The 15,789-nt window shown below is 49.8% G+C and overlaps 1 protein-coding gene across 5 annotated transcripts in view; it reads right to left on the reverse strand.

Annotated features, from left to right (window-relative positions):
• Positions 1 to 6,458: 6,458 nt before the first annotated feature.
• SARNP (SAP domain containing ribonucleoprotein) overlaps positions 6,459 to 15,789 on the reverse strand; it is a 33,610-nt gene continuing 24,279 nt past the window's right edge. For 2 of the 5 annotated variants that reach the window (XM_062597424.1, XM_062597420.1), the window contains 2 exons: positions 10,725 to 10,814; positions 6,459 to 8,883 (listed from right to left, as the gene is read on the reverse strand). In XM_062597424.1, the coding sequence (XP_062453408.1) occupies positions 8,842 to 8,883; positions 10,725 to 10,814 (132 nt within the window). In that variant the 3' untranslated portion in view covers positions 6,459 to 8,841. The remainder of the gene's footprint in view (positions 8,884 to 10,724; positions 10,815 to 15,789) is intronic. The other 3 variants (XR_009960979.1, XM_062597422.1, XM_062597421.1) reach the window with 3 other exon arrangements.

Genomic DNA, 15,789 nt, shown 5'->3' on the forward strand with positions numbered 1-15,789 from the left:
CCGGGGCACGGCGAGCACGCGCGAGCTTCCGGGTAATACAGCCGAAAAGCAGCAACCCTCGCAGCCCCCGCGTCCCAGCCCTTGCGAAGAGCATCGTCCCCAAAGGGCGCCCGGGGCGGCGCTGGAGTTACAGTTCTCATCCGTCTCCTGCCCGCAAAACCGCAGCCAAGACCCTTACGCGCAGGCAAACCGGAGCCGCTCTCCAGCGGGGCAGCCGCGTGCAAGCCGCGAGCCGCCGGCAGAAGCGCGTGGCCTCCTCGTCGCGCCACGGCCGCGGTGAGAAGCTCCTCTGGGGACGACATCCTTCCCCGCCGCGGCAGCTCCCCAGCCCCGTCAGAGCTCTCGCCCAAGGGGGGAACTTCACACGCAAGCTACCAGGGAAGAACCACGCAACAGCTTTGGTACTGGAAAGCATCAGGCGCAGATAACTGGAGAAAGCTCACGTTCCTGGCACGGCGGGACAGAACAAGTGGGATTCACAGCTTCTCTGTCACAAACCATTTTAGGAAAAGCAACAGGAAAGAGTTTAATGATTGTCTCAGTTATTTCTTTCTGTGTTGTATAAATTACATTTGTTCTGTAACTTGGGTTAGTCTCTTGTGTATATTATAACCATTGCTTCTGTCCCAATTCCTTCCTTTTTTTGTTTTTTAGACTTTTTGTACAATAAAAAATTTATATAGCCAAAAAGACAAAAAAGGGAAAAAATCTGCTGACAGACACACTTTGCTTGGGTTACTTTTCCTCTGCTTGTTTTCATTACTGTCTCTCTGAAAGCTGGCCACGAGGAACGACCCCCAGACCGGGTTATTCCCACATACGTTATTCACACGGTCATACGATAGTCCGAAAGTAGCAAAAATCGACGGAGGACTTGCGAGGTGGCCGAAGGAGGCCCTCTCCTTTAGGTTTCGTCTTGCAAACGGAGCCCCGGATTGGGACCTCAGCCTGCCTCTCCTTCCATGATGGGCTCTGGAAACTCTCCCAGCTTTGCATGCTGAGTCCATGCGTCACAGCAGCCTTCCATACCCCGGCGCGCTGGAGCAGCCAACCCTCAGTTCCCCTCCTCCCGTGTCCTCCCTCGAGAGCTTCTGGCTTGATCCAGTGACCCGAGCTTTGCCTGGCTCGGGAAATATGTTTCCTAATGCTTCTCATTTTTCCCACGCTCCCTGATGCTAGCCATAAAACCAGCCCGCAACATGGATAAGCAGATGAGAGGGGAAGAAATCCACCCTAATTACCGTGCCCGGCTCAGAACCACTCACTGCTGAGGACATTCCTGGGTTTATATTCCAGATGAGACCAAAAGCGCAGTACCCAACTCTCCTTTTAAACCCCTCCACAAATGCTTCTCCTCGCAATCTGAAAACAACACAGAAAGATAAATTTAGAATCAGCCCAGCAGAAGGCAACCACACAAAAATCTACCCTAACCCCCTGGAGAAAGACGGCCCCATCCCACCAGGAAGCTCAAGGGGCAGCCTGTGCCCTCCAGCAGAGCCAGGTTCCTTGTCCTTCTCTCTCACAGAGAGCTCGCGTGATTTGGACCAGCTTCCACCCAAGACTCACACTAAGGCTAAACAGCCCCTTGTGCTTTCAAGTAGCTGCTGCCTAAGAACAGGTTTACGCCGCGGAGGGGACAGCGAGCACGCGAACGCAGGACGGTGCCAGGGACACCTCGTACAGGGGCCAGGCGCCCCGAGCATCACGGGAGATGGCAAGAGCCGCATCCCCTGCCGTCCCTTCCCCCTACCCGCACACACGCACCATGGATAAGAGTCTTAAACCCTCCCACAGGCCACCGCTTCCTCCAAGCACAGCTCAAAATTGTAAAGCTGAGATTTACAAGTGGCCCAAAGTGCCGGAGGAGACCAGATCAGGGCAGCCTTTATGGAGCCTCATTAGGAGCTGCAGGTATGCCGAGAATGTCACAGCTAATTACAGCTGTGATCAGCAGGAGGGGGGGAAAGGGGGTGCAGGCAGCTAGCTAGAGGCTGGCGGGGTCACTGGCCATGAGACCAACGGGGCTGCGCACCAGCAGGCTGGAAGGAGAGCAGAGTGCAGGAACCAGCGTGCAGGGCTGCGGAGACAAGGGGGAAATCTTGGCACAAGCAAGGATCAGACATCAGGACTCAGCTCCAGCGCTAACGCCGGGGTCAGCCAGGTCCCAGGGCCCTGCGGCAATGGCTCCACTGGGCTTTGCCAATTCCCCACTCTCTTGCTCCTCCGCTCCCCCCATGCCAGGGTCCTGAAGGCACACTTGGAGGCAGGAACCAATCCTTCTGCTGTCCCCTCCACCTCCAGCGCACCTTCATCTTCTCTTCATCTCTGCTCTGCAAGGCCCTCAGCTCTGCTCTGGTTCCAATTGCTCCACTTGGAGACTTCTGTCCATCCACACTCAGTACTCACCTTGGGTCCACAAGCAGCTCCAAGCAAGGCTGAGATCTTGGCTGTGCTTGAGGGCAAAGTGCCAGGTCCTTCCAAAGCCAGAGCTGTTTTGGAGGGAAAACAACTGCCTGCTTTATCATCTCTGAACTTTGCTTTCTTGGGCAGCTTTTCCTTGGCTAAAAGCTCGCAGGAGGTCTTCAGGACCTGCATTATGGCATCGGCACTGAACCAGAACCCAGAGGTCAGCGCGAAGCACGACACAAAATACCAAGCACAATGACAGCCCATATCCTAATGCAGCCCCAGCTCCCCAGGCCTCGAGAAGACAACACGGAGGTCAAATGGGAAGATCTTCTGCAGGAGGCGGCCTGGGGCACCGGTCCATGGCATCACCGCAGCGTTCGCGGTGACCAAGCCTTCAGGCTAACCGCTGTCACCTGGTCCCTTGGGGGCGCAGGGCGTGCGGCCGGGCAGGGGGCCACCGCAGCAGGCCCGCTGGGAGGGCTCGCTCTCGGCGGAGAGGTCCCCCGTTGGGTTTGTTTGTTTGTTTCGGAGGAAGATGTCAAGAGTTTAACGAGCGCTTGCTTTTGTTCTGGTCACGTCTCCCCTGAGGCCACCGGGGCTGCACCCCACATCACCTGCTCCTCCGGCCATCGGCTGACCTAGTTCAGAAACCCAGGGCGCGGGGGCAGGGCTCACGGGGACAAATTAGGACAGGGACATCCGGAGGACCACCCACAGCTGCGCTACGACATAATATGGCTCCCCCAACCTTCCCCTCTGCTGCCTAACAAGACCGTCCACATGCGACATTCGCAGTAATTAAACCATCAACGGGGAGCTTGGCGGAGATCCACCGATCGCACCGGGCCCCCGGCGGGAGATGCCAGCAACGGGGCGATTACCCAGGAGAGCTGGGCACAGTCCAGCTCCCGCGGCACCGGAGCCGGCGCGGGACGCCACGCCGCCGCAGCGGCCACGCGCACGCGAGCGCGGCGGCCGGGCCCGGCTCGGCAATGCTTTCCTGCTCCCGCGAGACCGCCTTCCTCGGACCCTGGGCACTAGCAGCTACGCCTGATCTGCGGGCTTTAGCCGTGGGGACAGGATTTAAACTTGATCCTTAAGACCTCCAAACCATCCCAAACTCAGGCAAAGAGCAGCAAGCTGCGTACAAACAAAACTTCACAAGTCTCAGGTCACTGTCCCCCAGTGAACGCTTTATCTTTCACAGGACCTGCCCCTCCCCACGCCCCCCCCCGCAGCGGTGCCGTAAGGGGCACCCACTCGAAGGGACGATGATCCCACCAGCCCTCGCTCCTGCTGCTCGCACGCAGCCTACCATTGCCGGGGGAAGGCCATGCGGGCCAGGAGCAACCGGCCAAGCAACGTCAACACCTGCATTCCTCAGGCAGAGCCACGAAACCTGTGAGTCTGGAGCGAGAAGGAAGGTCTTCACCCGAGCAGCCACCCCAGAGTCCACCGCCGTGCCATGCAGCCTGCTCTCGAAACCTCTCCCGCCAAGGCGGCAGCGCCTGGGCTCACCCCCGCCTGCACAGAAGCAGCAGCAGATCCAGCACAGCTGCCCCTCAGCATCTCCTCTGGAGCACAGGCCATTGCTTGACCCAACCTCCCCAACTCCTGCTGTGCCGGGAGTCAGGGGGCCCAAATGATCCGCTCTGGCCTGGAAAGACAACCCCGTGGCAGCCAGCACAGCCAAGCTCCAATAGACAGGTCTCCTCAAGCCCCCGAGCTGCAACGTCCTCGTCTCCTCCTCAGCCTGAGGACGGTGAGAGGCAGGACTGAGCTGAGCTCAGCACCACTCAGACCCGGCTGCCACGGGAACGCAGGGGACGAGCAGAGGGAGAAACGCTCTGGCCCAGCACAGGGCATCGCACACGGCCCCAGCTCTGAGCGGTGGGAAACAGTGGCGTCGGGCCAGGAGAGTCTCGGAAGCTCACGGGCTGCAGCACGCCAAGCGCAGGTGGAGGGCCGCGGCACTGGCGCAATGCTGACCCAGGCGAAGGTGGGAGGGCAAGAGCAACGAGTTGAGGAACGGGTTGGGGAAAAGAAATCTGAAAATGCATCCGTTAGTCCCTCCTCTTGCTCAAGCACACTTCCAGGCTCTGCTCTTTTGTCTCCTTATTTTCGTGAATTTAAACAAAAGATGCTTCCAACCCACCCACAGAGGATCTGGGGGCAAGAGGCCATTGGGAGAAGAGGACAGCGCATTTGGGAAGAACACGCATTGGCACTGGCTTGCGATGGAGCATGCACGCACCCCCCTCGCACCTCGCTCCCTCACCCCACCTCCTCCTTTCCCTTTACATTGTGCAAACCCACCGTTTCTCCCTCTCCTACCCCCCGGTCCCCCCCACTGGGCTGACCTATAGTCCCACTTGCATTTACAGCCCAAGCGTCTGCTGTGAAAAGTGACTTCATGCTGAATTTGGGCACTGCACGGCATTACCAGCTCTCACGCTGCAAGCCCCAGCCCTCCTTTTCTTTTGCTCGCTTTCCCACACTTTCCCCCGCTCATTGTGTGCCCGCTGCTTTTTTTCTTTGCCTATTCAGCCCAAATTAGTCACGAGCAGCCCCCAGCTTCGAGAGGAAAAATAAATTAGGTGGTGTTTTAAACACAGTGTGATTAGAATGATTCTCCCCTACATCCAGGAGGGGAAAGCCCAACATTTAAAAGATGGAGTGTCCTCCACAAAACAGCCCCCCGCCCCCGCAGGGGAGGGGACCTCGGCAGGGGAAGGCGACGGAGGGCAGCGCTGCCCCATAGCCCCGATGGGCCCAGCTGCTGGAACAGGCTGGGGATAGGGATGCATCTACGTGGAGGCAAAGAGGGAGGGAGCAGAGTTCAGCGTTATTTTGGTACCATGGCCAAAGGAAATTCATCCAGAACAAGAGGAGGAGACAGCGTGAATGAGGGAGGGGGAGAACATACACATGTAGTTTTACCAGCCCCCAGGGAGGAGGTCTGCCAGGGAGGGAAGGGGCAGAAACAACACAGGGGCCCTAGAAGGGAGCCTGATCCAGGGCACAAGACGCACACACGCGCCCCGGCGAAGAGGACAGGCAGACACGCTGCTCCCGGTCGGGAAGGCAGAACAGAAACGGCTCCTACAGCAGAGGCTCGGGCCTGCAGTTCTGCTCTCCGGTCCAGAAAGCTGGGACTGCTGACGGGCACAGGCAGCGAAATCAGGGCTCCTGGGTTCTGCTCAGGGCTCGAGAAGGGGAAAGTGATGAAATTGCACCACCAGAGTAGAAGTTGAGGCTTGTGTCCCATATGCCTTCACAAATGCTACCAAAAGCCATGCAGTGCACACTCTACAGGGTCATTTCACCCTTCTGTACCTCAATATTTACAAAAGTAACAAGTCTGCCCCTTTGGACAGGTTCTGGACCAGCAGGAGTTCTCACTACACAACGCATCTTGATTTTTTTCCCATCATTTACAACTCTCAAGCTAAAACACAAGGAGATACTTGAAGTAACCAGATATCAAGAAGCCTAAGACTCCGAAAGATATCCATCCTATCCATCCTTCTCCCTTAAGCTCTAATAATTACCCTCAGCCCACAGCATCCAAATCATCAGTAATGAAAAGAAGCAACCATCCTGTTATTTATCCATAGCCCTGATGTATTACCAGTTAAGTTACAGTAGAGTCTCAAGCTCTTTAGAGCTTGCAAAGCTTAATGAGGTCAGCAGGAAGCAAGAAGTTTTGTATCCAAATGAAACAAGGTCAATTTAGAGAAGCAAAAGGAGATTAAGAGTTTGCCAAGGCCACAAGAAGTTAACATTAGCAATTTTTCTAAACACTGGGGACAGCGCAGCCACGCAGGGCCTCTGCTTTCCAGTCTGCCCGACGAGGGAGGCACTCTGCTGACTCGGCCACGGCGCCGGAGGAAGGGCACGCAGGTCTATTCTGCGCGCGGGGTGAGGGCAACACGCAAGTTACAGCGGGCCAACAGTCCGGCTGCTCTAGCTCCATCCCAGAGGCACACTCCTGCCTTGAGCGAAGAACGTCGTTACACCATACATCAAACTGACGGATACCAGAATTGTCTTAAAGAAGCAGTTTTATTATGAAACCAAGAATGAAATGCAGTGTTTGCCCTGGCACACTACAAAACATTTCAAGCAAATAACGAGCAAAAAGATCATGAGCCAAATAGAAAATACATCTTACAAAATCTGACATACAAAACAAAACCAATCCGAATAAAGTTATTACATTAAATCAGGAAAGAGCAAGGGAGCTTCGATTCACTCAGCCACTGACAACCCAAGACACAACGTAACCCGGACCCCGTGGCTTTTAGCTGCCCTTTGGCAAAGTAAACAAACGTCCAAGGTATTGCTTAGAGTCACTGAGGGCACACATATGCAGTCAGACTGCAAACATTAATGGAACAGAAGCAGTTTGAAGACTGCCACATTAAAAAATATATATATCTATTGCTTATTAAGAGTCAGGTATAAGCCTCTGAAAAGCTTCATTTGTAGACACATCCACTGTTCTCTAGCATCTTAAGGAACCAAGGATGGACAATGCAAACATCTTTCCAACAAGAGGTTATGGTCAGAAATAAAAATCCAAGGACACAAGTCTTCAGACAACAGGATTTCGGCCAAAATGCCAATCTAAAAATTCAAGAAGATAATAAATTTCTACTTATACCTGGGGCCGAGGTATTAGTGTGAGGGAAAGCACTGCACAAGATGGAAGACGTAGCAGGAATGTATGCTTGCAAGTAGAACTCATTCTCTAAGTAGGCAGAAGAAAGGGCACCATGTAGCTTCCCTCACTATTGCTGCATTGCTGATCAAACAGCAACTGGCTTCAGGGTCCTACACTTCTCCACTGCTGCCACTTCTTCCACTTATGCAGGCTAATACGAGGAATTGTTCTTCACATCTCCCTAAGAACAGAGGTGTCATTTGAAACACTAAAAGCAACTAAAAGCACTTAAGTTGTGACAATGCTGCCTTTCATGCGACTTCGCCAATTTTTCTGCAATTTCACTGAAACAGTTACAGTTAATGCAGCAGAAGGAACTGTGTTCCTACACAGCTACCAAGAACTTGCACACTTTTAAAACACAGGTCCTAGGATAACACCGGAGCTTTCCTGAACTGTCTGGCAGCTTGGAGAAGACTGAGGCTTCTTCAGCAAGTCTGTGAGTTATCCAGCTCGACAGTTATTCTGAAGCAAGAAGACGACAAAATAAAATCCAGTCTGAGAATAAACAGGGTTTTGTTTGTTTGACTGATTGCTTTTTAAAGGAGAGAAATGCATCACTGACCTTAAGGGAACCAGGAAAACACGTATGGAACGCCATGAGCCACAGAGGGCCTAACGAGGCAGGATGAATGAAGCAGTCAGAACAGGCTCCATTTACAAATGCATTGCTACCTTCTTCCTCCTTATTTTAGGATACCAGTCTTGATCTAAGGTTAATCAGCAACTCTTGCTCTGACAACTTCCCACTAGCTTTACCGCGGGAAGGAAGGCAGTCTTGAAACTGCACTCTGTGCTGGCTATCAAAAATGCCACTCTTCCATTTTTGAGAACATGAGACAATAATACTAGAGAAAACCCTTTCCTGACATTGAACCTGATGGATCTCAGACAAGCTAGGAGGTAAAACACCAGAGATCCAAAGCAGAGCTTGGTTAACGCATTGTGCTCTCAGGATAAAGAGTGTTCTTGCCCTAGCTGCTGGGAAGAGAATATGATACAGCTGAACCTTAAGGCCCATTTTCACAAGTAAAGCAACAGAGGACCAAGGCAGTCAGAGATGGAAACAGTACCAAAACAAACTGACAAAGAGAGCAATGCTTCAAATAGTTCCTTGCTTTAGCAGCATAACTAGAATTCTCAAACCAGAAAAGCAACTGCCAAGGGCAAAATAAACCCTGCTCTATCTTTATTCCTGAACATTTTTCCCTTTCTCCTCATATAGCAGGCCCTTTAGGGCCTATAGTAGCTCTTTCTGCCCATCTATTTAACAGGCAGAATTCAATTCTCTCCTGCTCCTGGCACAGACATTTTCTAGTAGCGTTCAGAGGGCACCAGGACACTCTCCATCTAATCCAGACGGACAATACATCTGGCATGAACTGTTGTAAATGACCACATAAGCAGCTGGAAACAGAACCAGACCACAGGACTCCAAGTTACCAAAGATGCAAAAAGAACAGTTCCTTCTTTTTGCTCTACATCTTATCTTTTTAAAAATTTGTAATTTGAAAAAGTAAGTAGCACAATCATACAATTATGAGGGAATCCCTGTCTACTCATTACTAAGACCTAGAGAAAGAAAGGGAGAGTGAGGGAGTGAGAGAAACTGGGGGGGGAAGAGAAGAGAGAGAGAGAGAGAGAGAGAATGCACGCACTCAAGAGGCACACTGCAAATGGGTTGAAGCTAAAACGGACTGGCATCAGACAATCCCAAAGCGTTCTGCTCTTTTCCTCTTCTTTGCCTGCAAAGAGGAATTACAAGAAAAATCAAAACCAAAAAGAAACAAATGAACAAGTTATTTACAATCTCATACAACCTGATGGAGAATTTATTAGAAGTTTGGTACAGATCGCAACACCAGTGCATGGCAGGTCCAATCCCTTCCTGAGCACAATGACACAGAGTTAGTTGAGAACATTTTATACCTATGTTTGGCAAGAAGCTATGAAGTTCTTATTCTGGCATTTGAACAAAGAGTACAAAAATCAAGTAGCAAAAATATACAGTGCCTGAGATACAGTGCTGCTGAAGTCACTTCATCTTGCTGCAATGCGCTACAAAAGGGTTGAGCTGGGAACAATGACTACTTTAGAGTCCTAGAAACCCTTCCAGGCAGTGGGGAGGTGGGAAATGTAAAAGGGCAAAGGGTTAACACTCTTCTATTCATGGAAAAGGTGAGAGGGACACACTAAAACGCATTAAATATACTATTGCGTCTCTCAGATATGCCTTTAAGCCGATACACGAGGGGCGTATAAATCTTAATTTTTAGCAGGATAAATAGCCTGGGGGCAACAGAAGCCCTAATCAAGAATCTCCAGGGGAAAGGTGCATTTGAGTGCACACAATACTAGTAAAAAGACCTTTTTGTTCCAGGCACAATCTATAAGTGACCTAACGGAAAAGCATGGAATCCCTCACCCCCAACCACCCCCTCCACTCGGACCGAATAGGGGGCTTATTCTCCCATGCTCTGCAGAAGGCTGGGAATGCTGTTCACCATTTCTTTGGGGGCAGCATTTTGCAGTAAACTAAAAACAAAACAAAAAGCCCCTAAACCCCACCTGAATTGTTGAGATTGCTCTTAAGAACCAAACAAAAACCACTTCTTGTATGTCGAATCCAGAAGCCATCTGGTTAAGTAGTTTGAGACCCACCAGCTCGCCCTCCTGCAACCTTTGCCATTTGATTGTTAACCTAAGAATCCCCATCCAGGAAGAGTCCCTTTGCGTACAAGCGAGGGGTACTTGACCCACGCTGATTTATGCTAGAGTATTGCTTATATAGCACCACAGGTATACATGGCACTCTGCAGACAAACATAGCAACTCCTGTGGCAGAGCAGAGCAAACTAGTCTGCACGGTGACTTGGAACAGTATGAACCTGAAGAAAGCATGAAACTACACAGAAAGCCAGGTCACTGCCTTAAGGGGCCTACAAATGTAAAAGACAGGCCAAGTACACAGAGGATAGATATGCCAAGGGGTCAGAACAAAGCATGGAGGAGAAAAGCTAGAAATAGGATCAACGTTTCAATTCTTGTTACGTTATAGAGCCCCCATGGATATATTGATGAAGACCTGCAATAACCATCCAAGGTGAAGCATAAAGTCCAGAAGCATCCAAGACAGAGGGAAACAGAGAGTACAAGTAAGGGCAGCAGCTAGAGTATGTCAACGCAGACAAAGTGAGGGATGGGAAAATAGTGGTGAAAAAATGGAACAGAGTAGATGCAGTCCCATGCCTTTTCTGGAAGCCTCTGTTCCATTCTGAAAGAGGAGCTGGATGCCAACAAGTGCTGGCATGCTCCTGAGGCTTGCTGCGCTCCGAAGTGACTTATTTCCAGCAGGAGCCAGGGAAAAGCCACATCAGACTGGACAGCAGAAGCTCACTAGTCATAACCAAGGAAAAGACAATGAGCAACTTCCGGAGCTATAGGGTCAGCCCCAAATCAGCACAGGGCACCCAGCAGCAGAGTAAAGTCTCAGGTGTGCAGAGTCACAGTGCCACCTCCTGGGACATTCACTTCTCCTCTCAGTACTCTCAGCCACTCACCACCCTCTCAGAAAAACGTGTTTTACCTCTGTGTCCTCTGTAGCTCCAGCCCCAGCTGAACTTGTTACAATGCCAAACCGCTCCTTTCTCTTCTTCAGTTTCTCATCTTCTTCACTCTGGCAAAAAGGAGGACGAAGATTTAATTTATTGGCAAAGCTCCAAAATTCTCATTTTATAGTAAATCATGTTCCTCCTAAGCCCAGTCTTCCTGCAGTCGGTTACAGAGCACCTGCCAGAGAGAGTCGGAGCAAGACAACAGAGATGCCTGAGAGCTGACCAGGCTTATTATCTGCCATGGCAAAGTGCACCGTCCATAAGGGATTTATTGCACTGCTGCTTGAGAAGAGCACCAGAAGAGCACTTCAGCTAATGAGGGCGGCTCTATCCAAACCTCTATGCCTTTAGCATTAATCAACGAAGAAAGAAATGCAGGCGCAGTGTTCATCTAACAGTCTGTAGAATGGTTTCCTACAATAATGTCCGATACAGTCTCGAGCCTGCTCATCTTTACAGTACTATATTATCTTTGCTTGGAATTTCTTCACAATCACACCTGAACATGATGAAAAGGCAAAGAAAGGGACAGTTGCCTACTGTAGCTACTATCATATGGCACAGGTGCACACACAGGTCAAGACAGGAATTCAGACTCCACAACCAAAACCTTGCCTTTCTTTAGATGTGGTCCGGAAAGGATTTGGGGAAAGTATTTACAGCAGTCGACGCCCTTCTGGAGCAGAACAGTAGGAATTTGATGGTCAGTTCCATGGCACAAACACCAAAACAGACAATACACTGGCTCGACATTACAGCTCCGCTTACCAATATGCCAAAACATCTCAGATGGGCCAGGACACACATACGCAGCTATTAGACAACGTATCTGGCAGTCAGCGGCAGGGTGGTTTGAGGGAATAGTTGACAAAATGACTGTGACAGAAGGAGCCTGGACAGAGCAGACCAAAGGCCTAACCACACATTCCCAGGACGGGAAGTCTCAGAGCCTATTTCTTCTCCAAGAGGTGATCCCCCATTCACTGCACTAGATTTCACCTCTCTTGGAAACATTTTCATTTAGAAATGGAAGTTCATCACTTGCTATCTTTATAAGACTCATTTCTTTCTAGCCCAAGTGAACAAACTTCTACCAATATTTTCCAGAGCCTTCAGGTCCCCATCTCTCAAGGTTCTCCATAAAAACTGGATGCTTTTATCTTCACTGCCATCACCCACACTGATGTTCTGATCACTAGTCATAGTCAAACCCATCATTACCCACAAAAACCTCAACGTATCCATTTTCTGTGGGCTTATTTCTAGCTTTGGCTATTTCAGTCCTCATTCAGACTATTTCTACTGCTAAGGCTGTCTGGTTACCTAGCTGCACTCCTATAATGATAGGGATGGAAGGAAAAATTAAGTATATTTCACAGCTCCCACTCCCCATAACCCCATCTGCTACTTTTTGTTCTTCTGGGGAGCTGGACCCACAAGCAGACTCTCACTCCCTATGGCCAGTGGAGAAAGCAGTCATCGCTGTGGAGGCAAGAGGAAAGGTGCCCAAACCACTGTCCAGCAAATCCCTGAAGTGCTATTCCAGTGTACAACTTCCCACAGCCATTTGTCATTCTTGGAAAACAGATGGACCAATATCACGCCCTGGTTTCAGAAAAAGTTGCACAAGACAGAACAAGAACCTACAAGGGCATCATATCCAAAAAAGAACAAAAAACATGCTTCTAATCCCAATAATCCACCTGGGTAAACTGAAATTAGTTGTTCAAGTAGAGGACTCAAACTGGACACATCCATTTAAGCTCAAGATCATAAAACACACCAAGCAATATCATGGGTGCAACAGCCAAATTTGACAAGAAGTGACACTGGGCACCCCGTTAGCAAGCAGCAGGGCAACTTTGCTGGGTCATTATCTTACATAAATGACACCATAGCAACCAGCTCAGCATTATTAATTATGACATTGCCATGTGTTGTGGCAACAGGGACAACTGAAGAGTTTTAATTGAAAACACAGAGGTTCTCACAAGCTTTCGCTCCATAGGAAGCCACCAGCAGTCATGGCCCAAACAGCACATTTGCTTCCTTCTGTGCATTTACAACACTTCATTGCAATAATTGCTGTTAACCACTACGGCAAACATTCTCCCGTTGGCAGAATCCCACTAAGCTCAATTGCCCATGTCTTCAGCTCAACTTTCTTTCCCCAGAATCCACTACACAGGATTTTTTTTCCAAGAAGTTCTATCATTAAACAGCTGCACCTTCACATACCTACTTTATTTTGCCAGTCTTTCTTTCTGTTATTTGATATTGAAGTCATCAGCAAAGGTCATCACTATCAATACCCACTATCTTACACAACCCCAGTAGCCCCATTTTATGGAGGAGGATGGAGAAGGTCAACAGGTAAGTGTCTTTCCGATGACCACAGGAGGGTGAGCAGCAGAGAGGAACTGAGCACAGGGCTGTCACTCAACCCAGGACCTTCATTGCCAGCTTTGCGAAAGCAGCAGTGCCCCAGTAAAACAGTGAAACCTGAGGTCTGTGAAGAAAATATGTGGGAAAGAATTATCAACACATGGGACAGGGAAGGAAAGAGAAAGTTGCTGCCTGTAGCAGTGTGATCTACATGCAAATCCTGGCAACACAAAGAAAATTCAACTTGCGTATTTAGCAATGTCCAAACACGCTCTTAAAAAAAAAAAAAGCGCACACAACTGGCAACTGTTGTGTAAATCCTGCTAGCATGATCGTAGTCTAAAAGCCACTTTAAAGAGAGCACTGTGTCTTTAAAAAAAAAAAAAAAAGACAAGAGGCTCCCAGGGACTGTACTGAGCTGTAGGTTTTTATTTATTTTTTCGGTAAGCCACCCCCATTCCTCCCACCCCCACCACTGCCCTGCAGGGAAAGCATATAACCGTCGTACTAAATCAACACTGTTCTAATGATCTCGCTCACTTGACCCCCTAGCATGACAGTGTCAGATGCAAACACGCGTACAATAAACTTCACTCCATCTTTAGCTTCTCGCTGACAGGTTTTGATTCATGGGGTGCTGAAACCCATCTGAGGAAAATTACCTCTATCAAAACGCTGCTATCTTTGCATCTATCAAGCCCTGGTAGTGCCCTAGGGCCATGCTCCAGCGTGCAAATGGGTGCACCAGCATCTGCACGGAAAGCTGACCTTTCTGGCAGTATGTCAGATTTATTTTCTGACCTTACCATTTCTAGGTCTAGGTTTGGTCCCTTTACACTCACTCCATGATAGTTATTTTGTAGTTTGTCTAAAAAAAAAAAAAAAAAAGCTTTTATCTTTTATGAAGGATTCCAAGCCGAGAAGCTAAGACCTTTCCAGAGAGCTGGTAATAAGGATGCATGACAGCATTTATACGAGGTGTACCAATACATTTGTGCTGCGCTGAATTTAATCACAAAGCTTTAATTTTGACCCTTTAATTTCATCTGCAGGACCCCAGGGTACTAGCACAGTTCTGCACTGTGCTATTATCAGCAAGAGCATCACAGCGCCATGGGAATCTGCCTCGAGAGCTGCTTCCTATTGGTGCAAGATCCAGGCCCCCTCCTTGCCCAGTGGTCATCTTCACACGGAGCAGCTGCACTGCAGCGTCCAAACGAAACCCTGCGCTCTCCAGGAGACATCGTGGGGCCGCGCCAGGGCTGATGCCCCTAGCCTGCCTCTTCCACGCAGGGAACACGCTTCCTTGCGCAGCTTGCGGCAAGCACAGGAGCTGAGCAGAGGGGTGAGGATAAGGAAAATGAGCTCTTCACTCTCATCAGGAAACACTAGGTAAGCAGCACGCAGTCAAATATAAAGCCGGAATTGCAGCTTGCCCCTCCACACTAACAGCTTTTCAAGAGGCCTGCACATAGGAACCAGGAAGATCTTGGGCTTCAAGCAGTCTTTTTTTTTTTTTTTTTTTTTTTTTTGAAGTAACAGTGACACAAGTGGGGGAGGCCGATGCAGGGTGTGCACTGGAAGAGGTCCCAAAGGGCAATACAGGCTGTGCAGCTCCAGACTGTAAGAGTGCCTGTCAGAATTGATTAAATCCAGGTTTAACTGCTTGTCCTCTGGCTCGTATCACTTATTCCCAAAAGATAGAAGGATCCATTTAAAAACTGTATCATTCCCTCTCTCCAGGGAGAAGGTAGAAATGCTACTTCTGGTAGTGGAAGAGTTAATGCCAAAAGGCATTAATTCGTGGTTTCCATGGTGCACAGAGCAGCTTTGGCACTCGCTGCTGCCCTGTGAACAGAACTAGAGCCTAACTCAGGGGCAGGGAGAGCACAGCTGGTTACCTTTTGAAATGACACGCAAACTCCCCGCAACAAAGATTTCTCAGATCTTCACTGACAGCAAGCCTCCCGGCTTCATCCCCCACCTGAGCCGAGCAAGCTGCAAGCAGAAACTCGTGCAGAGATGGAACGAAGAACCGTGGGACAACAGTGGCAGCTCTCCAGTGGGATATTCTGGTTAACCCACCTCCAGGATTCAAACTCATACAGAGGGGCAAACCCCACTGCCAGCCTTGCTCTTAAAGAGGGCAGAAAAAGCTTGGACCCAGATCACATAAAAGCTTCCTGCTGTCCTTCCCATTCAAGGCCAGAAGCAGAAGAGCCACCCTTGCCCCCCAGCACCTACTCACATAGACGAGATTCTCCTGACCGATTTGTCATGAGCAGCTCTGATCTCAGCACCAGAGGAGCTGTTGCACGTAAAGCATCAGGCCAGCACGGCCCCGGCATGTATTAACACATCTTTCTTTGTGGCCACAGCATCCAGGTCTCAGGCATTTAGATTAAACAGCAGTTGCCCCCCTCCCCCCCCGACACATGCTATGCAGTGAGACTTCAGGAGTTAGTGCAGGCTTGGTACAAGTCCCTCACGGAGGGGAGAAAAGGAAGAATCGGTCTGACTCTTTGGTAGCAGCTGCACATGAACAGAGTCTCTGGGACAGAGTCTGAACAAGAAAAAAATGGGAAAGGGGGACAACGCCCTGAAGAAGTTCCCCATGTTCTCCGGTCATCTAGGACTATCCAGCTGTCAGAT

Source organism: Rhea pennata, chromosome 29 (genome assembly GCF_028389875.1).
Source record: "Rhea pennata isolate bPtePen1 chromosome 29, bPtePen1.pri, whole genome shotgun sequence".
NCBI lineage: Eukaryota > Metazoa > Chordata > Aves > Rheiformes > Rheidae > Rhea > Rhea pennata.